Source organism: Cucurbita pepo, unplaced genomic scaffold (genome assembly GCF_002806865.2).
Source record: "Cucurbita pepo subsp. pepo cultivar mu-cu-16 unplaced genomic scaffold, ASM280686v2 Cp4.1_scaffold000854, whole genome shotgun sequence".
In the NCBI taxonomy this organism is placed as follows: Eukaryota; Viridiplantae; Streptophyta; class Magnoliopsida; order Cucurbitales; family Cucurbitaceae; genus Cucurbita; species Cucurbita pepo.
Window position 1 is genome coordinate 1 of NW_019647063.1, and position 10,750 is coordinate 10,750.

At 37.0% G+C, this 10,750-nt stretch overlaps 3 protein-coding genes and 1 non-coding gene across 4 annotated transcripts; 2 read left to right on the forward strand and 2 right to left on the reverse strand.

Annotated features, from left to right (window-relative positions):
• The first annotated feature begins 645 nt into the window (after positions 1-645).
• Positions 646-1,789, forward strand: LOC111785939 (5'-adenylylsulfate reductase-like 5). The gene is made up of 3 exons (XM_023666316.1): positions 646-834; positions 1,008-1,132; positions 1,222-1,789. The coding sequence occupies exons 1-3, from the start codon at positions 713-715 to the stop codon at positions 1,641-1,643; spliced, it is 669 nt and encodes a 222-aa protein (XP_023522084.1). The 5' UTR covers positions 646-712; the 3' UTR covers positions 1,644-1,789.
• A 1,448-nt stretch (positions 1,790-3,237) lies between these two features.
• On the forward strand, positions 3,238-4,885 carry LOC111785936. Its single transcript, XM_023666314.1, has 2 exons — positions 3,238-4,335; positions 4,471-4,885. Exons 1-2 carry the CDS (start codon positions 3,601-3,603, stop codon positions 4,585-4,587), a joined length of 852 nt encoding a protein of 283 aa, XP_023522082.1. The 5' UTR covers positions 3,238-3,600; the 3' UTR covers positions 4,588-4,885.
• Positions 4,886-6,469: 1,584 nt separating this feature from the next.
• Positions 6,470-6,631, reverse strand: LOC111785940. The gene has a single exon (XR_002813727.1). It is a non-coding gene; the product is annotated as a small nucleolar RNA snoR138 (small nucleolar RNA).
• A 565-nt stretch (positions 6,632-7,196) lies between these two features.
• LOC111785937 (glutamyl-tRNA reductase-binding protein, chloroplastic-like) lies at positions 7,197-10,685 on the reverse strand (the record flags this gene model as incomplete). Its single annotated transcript, XM_023666315.1, is given in 9 exon segments — positions 7,197-7,488; positions 8,835-8,899; positions 9,295-9,345; positions 9,613-9,678; positions 9,767-9,834; positions 9,944-10,034; positions 10,134-10,199; positions 10,394-10,489; positions 10,587-10,685. Coding segments are annotated over 9 exon segments (657 nt in total), but the record flags the coding sequence as incomplete, so codon positions are not given.
• Positions 10,686-10,750: the final 65 nt, after the last annotated feature.

Here is a 10,750-nt window from a genome sequence, read left to right on the forward strand (position 1 = left end):
GTTGTGGATGGATTGAGGCGTTTGTAACCCAACTTTCGGGTTGAGTTGCGGATGGATTTTGGCATTTGTGGCATTTGTAACCCAACTTTTGGGTTGAGTTGGGGATGGATTGAGGCATCTGTAACCCAATTTTCGGGCTGATGAGGAAGTCAATGGAAATGACTTGAGTTTTTTGGGGGGTTTTTGACAATAGGACTTTTCGAGGATTTTTCGGGTCGATGAGGAAGTCAATGAGTTGAGGCATTTGTAACCCAATTTTCGAGTCGAGTTGGGGATGGGTTGAGGCGTTTGTAACCCAATTTTCAGGTCAAGTTGTAGATGGATTGAGGCGTTTGTAACCCAACTTTTGGGTCGAGTTGTGGATGAATTTAGACATTTGTAATCCAATTTTCGGGTTGAGTTGGGGATGGATTTTGGCATTTGTGGCATTTGTAACCCAACTTTCGGTTCGAGTTGGGGATGGATTGAGGAGTTTGTAGCCCAACTTTCGAAACTGCTAACCTGAGCATAGCTTTAACGCTTTACGATTACGACATTATATTCTCGATTGAAAGGTCATACTTGTTGAAAGGTCATACTTGTTGAAGTCATGGTGTGCTAGTGTAATTTCTTCTCTCTTATTGATTTTCTTTGCCCTTCTTCTGACCTTTAGGTGGATGGGAAGTTCCTTGATGAGACTTTGACGTCTTATAAGAAGAACGGCTACACCTCCATGTTCTTTTACGCGTCGTGGTGCCCGTTTTCTCTCCGTTTGCACCCCACATTCGAATCTCTCAGCTCGTTGTTTCCTCAAATAGAACACTTGGTGGTTGAGCAATCTTCTACACTACCAAAGTAAGTAGTTGAACTATTGTGTTCATTTGTTTGAATGAGACGAGAATTTAGCGATCCTCGTATTGGCGTTTTTATGTGCTAATGAGATTGTTTTTGTCATTGAAACTCGAATAGGATAATAACTTGCTGGTTTACGACCTCTTTACTAACATATTTGTCTTCCCGTTTCGTAGCGTACTCTCAAAATATGGAGTCCGCAGCTTCCCGACTATATTACTGGTGAACAGGACATCATGGGTTCGATATCGTGGTCCAAAAGATATACTTTCGCTCGTTCGTTTCTATAACGGAGTAACAGGTAAGGTTCTCTAATGTGGGTGTGTGTGATCAAGCTCTAACGGGTTGTGTTTGGTGAACGTATATCTAAATCGCGTTGGGTTATGTCAGGATTAAAATCGGTTCCTTATTATAATGAAGATGAGTTACTTAGAATTGAGAACGCTGGGAAGCCAATAATCGAACGGTCAAAGATTTCCTCACCGAACAACATATTGAAGAGCGAACCACTGTTGACGTTCTCGTTTGTATTCATATGTCTTCGTATAGCAATAGTCAAATTACCACATGTGCTATATCGTCTTAACAATCTTTGGAGATCTTACATGCCTCACCTAAACTTGGAAATATTTGGCGAAACACGACAACTGATGGGGCGGATTTTCCACATGGTCGATATGAGAAGGGCATGGGCGAAGCTGAGGCTATGCAAGACGAAGAACTTCCACAAAGGAGCAAAGAATGCTCGTGTTTGGGCGTCGTCTCTGGCCTCCGTCTCGTTGGGTGAATCTTCGTCCTCAAGATCGACTTAAATTCACCTACCTTGTAAAAATTGAAAATGCAAATTTCTGAGGCCTTTTCTTGCACTAGAGGTAGCAGGAGAGTAGAGGGTAAGGCAAGGCCTGTACAGTTAAAAAAAATTGATTCTCTCATATTGAATATTATACACATTACACGACCAGAACATGTCTAAAACCAAACAAGCCCGTTTTGTTTATTTGACCGTTGTTCGGTTCACAGTTGGGTCATAACGATATTATGTTATCTAAACAGTAGGTAAGTTCTCGTGTAACAGCAGCTCAAGTCTACCACTAGCAGATATTGTCCTGCTTTCTATTTCGGGTTTCTCCTCAAGATTTTAAAACATGTTTGCCAGGGCTAGGGAGAGAATAATGTTTCGTTCTGAATAATGTTTCGTTCTTATCTCCATCTGATGTGGGATCTTACAATCCATCTCCTTGATGGCTCCAACTCTAATGTCCTTAACGCTCGTTCTCCTCTCTCATCGATGTGTAATCTCACAATCCACCCTCCGGGGCTCAGTGTCCTTGCTAGTACTCATTCCTCTCTCCAATCGATGTGGGATCTCGCATCTTGAGATTTATACTTTGGAAATGTAATCTTTCGATAATCTCAAGTTTAAAATGAGGATGGGGCTAATTAATTGAGAGGAGAGGATAAGGGCAGGCTTGTGGGGGCGTGATTTAAGGCCTAGATTTGAGAGTTTGTTTGTTTATGCATTCCATTTTCAAAGATTGCTTGTTGGGAAGAAAAGGGGTCTCTTGTGATTGAATGTGACTGAAGATATTTGGTGTGGTGTATGAGCGGCCAAATGCCAAAGACTTTGGGGAGTTTGCTTGTTCAAATAGTACTTGTATTCTTCTTTTTTGTATTTTGCCATGAAATTTTGTGGCTATTACTGTCTCGTTCATAATGCTTCGTGGCTATTACCGATGCCCTTTCGTGACTATTACCATCTGTATGAGGGTTACGCAAAGTTTTTGTATATAGGTTATGCACATAGAGGCGATGGAAAGCTTTTTTATCATTTGATAATATATTATTTTATTTTATGGACATCCACTGTTCTTAAATAATTCTTTGTTCTTAAATAATTCTTTCGTGACAAACAATGAATGACGCTAGTATAAAATAAGTTCTTTCGATGATGATATTATAAAAGTAATTGCTTGAATTATGCTAAGAAGCTATTGCCCTTAAATAAGGAAGAGCTTAGCGTTACAAAATAATAGCTACAAAGTAAGTTACACCTAACATGATAAATTCAATTCAACTTTGTAATCAATAAGGACACCTAAAACATTTAACTAAAGAAATGTTCAAAGAACAGATGATCACACAAATAAAGGAAAATTGGGAAGAAAAAAAAAAGTAAAATTTGAAATTTATTTATTTATATAAATTCAAAAAAGGTAAAAATTGAAGCTTGAAAATTGATAGAACAGGCAAATATTTAGAGGTGACAATGAAAATGTTCCTAATAAATAAGAATATATTAAAGCATCAAACTTTCCCATTTTTTCTCATTAAAAAAATAACAAAATGATTTAAAAAGAAAAAAAAAAGAGAAAAAGAGGAAAAAAGAATTAAAAACTTATCCTTTCTTGATCGTTTCTAGACAATCCCAGCAAGCAACCGACCCTCTTTTTCAATCCTTGTGGTTCCATTTATTCCAGTGGGGGCTGTTTACTTCTTAGAATCCCTATAAAAATTCACCTACCACAATCAAATGTTCATAATACCCTCCTCCCCTTCTCTTTCTCTCTCTAAGATTTTCCCCCAAACAAAGCATATTCTTGAGAAGAAGGCTACAAACAATCCAGAGGGTATTTCATTTGAGTTCTTGGTGGGTTCCTATGGCCAAAGGACCTGCAAATTCCATCTAAAGTTTGAAAATTTTGATTCTTCTTCCATTATAAAGCCCCCCCAGTTGTGAGTTCATATTTCACGTACCTCCAGAGAAAGAAAATGGATATCCATGAGTGGGAAATCCTCTCTGATGATGCCTTGCTTGATTACAAAGATGATAAGAAGAAGATCATCGCGGCTAAGAGAAGTGCTTCTGCTTCTGAAGCCAAGGTTATGGTTGATATGAACTATTTCTTGTGTCCATCGTCAATGGATTCTTCCGAGCACATCAGCCAACCGCCGAGGAGTTCTTCAGGGTTGTCTAAACAGCCGATGATTCCTGTTCATCTACAATTGGACTCACCAATTATCAAAGTCCCAGATGATTCACTGGCAATGAAAGAGAAAGAAAAGGTACCTATGGTGATCAGTTTTGAGCCATCAGCCGCGAGTGAGAAGGTTGATCAAAAAGGGGCTGCGGAAAAAGCAGATCAAGAGACTGTTACTCAAGTTTTCTTCAAGAAAATGAAGGAAAATGAATTCGTCGACATGAAAATAGACTCACCCAGGTCCTGCAACAAGGGAACAAAGGCTCAAATTGATGTAGGGTGTTATCAGTTTGATGATGATGGTGAGACTAAAGAGAGCAGTACGAACTCCCCCAGGATGAATTTGATGAACCAGGAAAGCAACAAGATGGATGATGGATCCATCGGTGGGTTGAACATATTGAAGTGGAGCTTAAATGGGATTGGGGCCATTTGCTCCTTTGGGGTTGCAGCTGCCACGATTTGTGTTCTGTTTTATGGAGGCAACCAACAAAAGCTGAAAATCCAGATCTACACCAATGATAAGGTCAGCAATTCAAAACGTTCATGCAATATTACCTCAAACAGTAATGAATTAAGGCCAATGTTAGGTTAGGAATTCAATTCAGTTCATAAAACCCATAAATTGTAGCAGAGCTTATTTCATAGCATTTGGTTGCAGAAATTAAAGCAAGCGGTTCAGCAAGCTACTAAGTTAAATGAAGCAATCTCAGCAGCAAGAGGACTTCCACAGACAAGGGCTCACATAACCTGTGGCGGCCGCTATGATGGGCTCTAAGGAAGCTTAGAGGTGGCTCTGCTTTGAAGACAGACTCTACACTAGAGGATGAATTGAGGCGGATTTGCCCTTAAAAATGACCAATTCTATCACTTTATTAGAAGTCTGTACATAGAGATTATAGTTTTAAGTACAAAAAAAAGGTTCAGGAGTCCTAGTTAGCCTACGCCAATACAGTCTTGATCAGCTTTGAATTTTATAGGTTTTTATGGTTTGTTTGTGTGTTCCAGTGAGGAAATGGTACAATCTTTATACACATGAGCAGTGGAAATGAAAGAGATAATTCTAAAAGCATAAATCTTGATCTTGATCTTGAACGGTTAAGACACTATTTAGTCCATATACAATAACTCCTATGGCGTGGTCTCTATATTAAAACGTTTGTCCCACTTTAATAAATGTAACCAATGGATAAGTCTTGCTCATTAAAGAAGACCCTGAATCTTAATTAGCATTCAAGCCCCTCTAAACAAACTTTTTACTGTCTTTAACTCGATGAAAACGGTTGGTGTGGGGGAATGATCATGAGTTTATAAGTAAGGAATACATCTCCATTGGTACGAGGCCTTTTGGAGAAACCAAAAGTAAAGCCAAGAGTTTAAAGTGGACAATATCATACCATTATAGAGTCGTGATTCCTAACATGGTATCAAAGTCATGTCATTAACTTAGTCATGTTAATAGAATCCTCAAATGTCGAACAAAGAATTGTAAGCTTTGAAGGTGTTGTTAAAAAGTGACTCAAATGTCAAATAAAAGGCGTATTTTGTTCGAAGGATCTAAGGAAAGGAGTTGAGCCTAAATTAAGGGGAGGATGTTCGAGGGTTCCATAGGTCTCGGAGAGACTCTATTGCATACTTTGTTCGAGGGGAGGATTATTGGTGGGGAGTCCCACATCGGCTAATTAAGGGAGATGATCATGAGTTTATAAGTAAGAAATACATCTCTATTGGTACGACACATTTTGGGGAAACCAAAAGCAAAGCCATTAAAGTTTATGTTCAAAGTGAGCAATATCATACCGAGAGTCATTACAAAGTGCAATTTCCACCTTTCAAAGCAACAAGGGACTTGGAGATATGGCTTACACGAGCAAGTATATGATGATGCTTGGTTTATTCCTTTGCTCAGCTAGCTTGGTATGATTTATCAGGTGATCAACCCAGCTGACGATATTCTTCCACTGATTAAAATCGCCTATATACAATGCAAACAATAAATGAATATAAGTACAGGGCTAAATAATGGAAATGGATTGAAAAAAAAAGTGAAACAGACAGAGAGTGACCGGCCGAATAATGGAGCAAGCAATTACAGATACAGTTCTCTCTTTCCTTTTTTTTTTCTTTTTTTTTCAAGGTTTGAACAGTAAACAATAATACTAAATTGATCAGATCAAATCCAATCCTTTCCTCCATTTAAATTTCTAAGAAATACTTGGAAAAAAAATAGAAATCTGGGGTCCAATGAAAGGGACAGAGATTCCACCACTTCAGAAAGTGAAAGCTCCATTGTGGGATTTGAACCAGGCACAAAATATCAAATAATGGCATGACAACTTGACAACAAACCGTAGCTTCGCCGATTGTATTATTGACAAAAATGCACTGCCTTGAACATCACATAATGCAAGCCATTTACGTAATCAATTCCCACATTTCACAATCAGATTGACAAAGAACATCAAAACCCTAGGCCAAAAACCATCCGCAGAAGATCATTTACACTAGTCTACAGCATCTAAATCCATCCTTGATTCACTAAAAAGAAAGAACATGCAATTCAGATAGATTAGATTCGAAAAGCACACAAAACCCAGATCAAATTCCTTATCAAAAGAGCTAAAAAGACTGAAAAAAACAAAAGAAGTGGGGGAAAAGAGAAATGTCCGAAGCTATCCGGAAGAGGAACAAAGAAGAAACGTTCGACTCCCTCAAACGGATTCCGTAATGGAATTTTATATCCGATCAATTGATGTAAGCCTTTGTCTGAACCAAAAGGTGTTGCAGAGTAGTTTGCACCTCCTAGTCATTCGAAAGGCTAAACCATTTCCATTTTCAAAATTTTACCCCAAATCTAAACAAAACTAAAACCTTCAGAAGGATCATCCAAGAAATAGACGACCAAAAATTGTCTCCTCCCTTCAAAATTTAGGCGACGGAGCGGATAAAGGGGGCGGGAACGATTTAATAGCGACGTTCGGCTTAAGGATTCCACGTAGGGTACGGTTTGGGCTTTTAGGATTGGGTATGGTCTTAAAGTGGCTGATCGAATCCGACTTTTCAATTCATCTAACTTAGCCCTAAAGTATTTCCCTTTAGCTTAAAAATGTCTTAATCCAACCCAAACAAGATCCAAACTCACACCAACAATTCATGAATCTTGCTTAAAAAATTCTAAAAAACCCTAAATTTAGATCAAAACCATTCAAATTGGACTTGAATGGAAGAAATCTGCTAAACTAAGAATTGGGTTGAGCCAAACCATAATCGAGTTGGACCATGTAACAGCCCAAACTCAGCCGATATTGTCTGATTTGACCCGTTACATAATACCATCAGCCTCACGATTTTAAAACGTGTCTACTATGGAGAAGTAGTAGGGGTTCCTTGCCAGAGAATACTGCCATTTCATTCACAAAAAATAAAATGAATTTACAAGTGAGCATTATCAGAGTTTACATGTATGGGTTCGTTCATAGATACCATGTACAACTTAAAACTGCTTCGTGAGAGGGAATGTTAATGCTTTAGCATGCCAAAGAGCAAGCCAAGCCAGAAAAGTTGTGGCCAGTTCAATTTAAGCATTACAAAGAGAAGATCAAGAACATCTTCCTGTCAAGGTGATTAAACTTGAGGCTTGGCAGCTTCTAGCATTTCAACTATAAGAGTCTTGACATCCCTAAAAAGATGCAATAGAAAAAGTGAGAAGAAATTCAAACAAGAGGGACTAAAATGACTAGAAGAAACTTTGAAATGGTTAAGATCATTTTTATCATGTTCAGGAGTATTCAAGCTTCATGGTAAGAAAATCATATTTAAAAGTGTAAAACCAAACACTAAAATTATTATATGAAAAGTTAACTCTTAATAAATATCACTCATAACAAATCATTTTCACTAAAATCACTCTCAACCATGCCCGAAACTCTAAATATTCAAGACTATCAGAGGTGCAGAAAGATTTTTCAAATAACAATCCTATTATCTCCACATGTCATCTATCTAACTCCTTAGAAGTCGAGATCAACCTTCACACCATAAACCAGGACTTCAACAGGAAAGAAAATAACATCATACAACTAGAATTGTAAATGAAAATAAAGATGGAAAGAAATATCTCTCGTCCCAAAGTATCTATACTTAAACATGCACTCTCGTGTTCGAAATTTAACAATTTAAGTTGTAATTTATGGATTAAATTAGCAGTTGTTACACAGTTCTCAGAAATTCATAATCCTCATAATTTCTTCCAGCATATTGTCCGTTCGTTGTTGCAATACAATTTAATGAAGTTTTATACGGAGAAATGAATTCAATTCATTATTACAATTCACACAACCAATAAATAAAAAATAAGCCGATGCAATGTCCTCTTATACTGCACATAGAATTTAGGTCAAATTTTGTTAGGTCCATGTACTTAGATAATAGATGGGTGAGACTTTTTTCTACTTTTGTTACATCTTACCCGGACAAATGTATAATGTCTTAACCAGTTTAATAATGTTAGTGTTAGAAGAGCTAATTTCAAACTTAAGATTTTAATTTTTTAAATTCAAGACTGAACTTGAACAAATGGTGAATTATGCCTTTTATTAGTTAGATGAATTTCAACCATTTAGAGATCTACGGCAAGAAGCAAGAAAATTGTTCTTACAAGCTATGATCGAGCAAGGTGCTAGTATTATGGTCGTAAAGTTGAGTTGTGCCTTCATTTAACTTTATTAGTTTTGGTCATTTTGGCTCTAAGTTGATTTTTTTTACTTTACAATTTTACGGTTGAATTTTGGTGTTCGTGCGGTTGGGTTAGTATGTTATTTGGATGATTTGTTGGTTGGTTTTTGGTTAATTTGCAAACTTGCCCTTGAATCTTTCCCTAGAATTGAAGAAACATTATTTATATTAACAGAAACAACTAATCAACAAATGGTACATTCAGTAGACAAGAAACATACAGGGGCAAAAAACCTTGCAATAGACAGCTTTTTGCCTCAGCAATGAGAATTATAGGGTAAGAAGTCTTACTTTCTATTTTCTGCTCGTCTTGGAAAAGGTACACGAAGCTTAAATGAATTCCCCTGATAACTAGCCTAAATAAACAAAAGAAAAAAAAAACACACAAATATACACATCTATTAGCCTTTGGAAAGTAGAGCTGAAGTCAATACACCTTTTGTTAAGATTTAAATGTACATTAATTAGTAAATATTGGTATTACTCCAATATAACATATCATAGGCCAAAATTATTGCGTCCAATTATCCATATTCTCATTTCCTCCAGTCAAAATTTATTAGTCCCCAGCATAATGATTACGGGTACGAACCCATAACTAATACTAACCTAACATGATCTAATATTTCAGCAAACGCACAGAGAACTTTAATTCGTAGTAATATTTTAGCAAAGACACGTAATAATAATTAGTTCTTATAATACAAACCAACAAAGGTTGAACAAATAATTTAGTTCGTAGTACTAATACCTTGACGTTAAAACCAAGGCTATCCAAATCTAGCATGATGGCTGAATCAACCTGCAGATATAAGTAGTACAGTCTCACATGAACAGTTCATCAAAAGCTTTAGCTACTAAACTTGAAACGGTTAAAAACCTTAAACGAAGTATAATTGCATAGGAATGATTATCAAAAGCTACCCTAGGCCAAGATACTCCGGCCAATTGTAACCAGGTAATTCAACCCTGATCACACAGTGCAGAATCAGATTGAAAATAAAAAATGAACGGAGTCCTATGTGAACTTGATTTAAACCAAACATATAGATCTTTTTTTTTTTTTTACCGGAATGGACGTCCAGTGTCTCACAATCATCTTTGTATCTTCAGTATGATCCCTATTCATGTGAGACTGTAAATAAACAGAATCCGATTTAGAAAATATGTGATTCATGATTATTAATTGAAATAACAAGCAAGATTTAAAATGATGCTATCACCATGACAGGCTTTGCAAATTGAACTATCGGATCAACTTGTGCTGCCTTGTACTCTTCACTACTTAGTTCTTGGATTAAAAAGGTAAAAGAGCTAGATGTCAGTGTGACAAGAACAAGCCTGATATCAGAAGAAATAGAAAAGAGGAGAAGTAGAAAAGGCAGTCTATGTAAACAAACCTCCTGAACCCAAAGAAGCTGTTGCAACCCCCGACACGTATCGTATCACTTTCGGTTTGATGTACACAAATTGGAAGTCACCAAAGTCAACCTTCACATAAGTAGGAAGAATTAATTCATCTTTTATGTATAAACTGGAATAAACATCTCATGAAAAAACATAAGTATTCTGAAGATCGGTATAAGCTACCCAAAACGCATTTGGATGCTTGGACAAATATGCAGCACGAACAGCAGGTCTATCTTCTTCAGAAACCTAAATAATGAACAAGAACATAATTCAGATTGTCATGCTATTCCATTAAGGAAGAATAATACTTGTCCTGAAAGACACACATGAACAAACACGCATCTAGAATCTATGCATTTCTAATGAATGCATACAAGCAATGAGACAGATCGACACATGGAAAGAGGAAATAAATACTGAACATAAGCTATACATCTTACAGGAACAGCATCACCATGAACAGTGACCACTAAAGTTCCCCTATCTTCAGGTTCTTTTGCCACGAGCAATGAACATTTTGGATTAGTTGCCAAATTCTGCACAGAACAGGAAAACCAAACTTTCAAAAGAATAAGAATGCTGCCAAAACCAAAATTTCCAACTGGGTGCATTACGATGAATGATATGCAATACCTTAGCGTGCTCTGCTAGACTGCTTACAGCAAGTATAGGAGTACCATCAGCATCACATGCAAAGTCAACAAAAGATCCAGACGGATAACCTTCAAAGCTCTGTACAGGAGCAAACCTTATTATTACTAAGGACTAAGAAACCAATCAAATGCAAATGATTTACA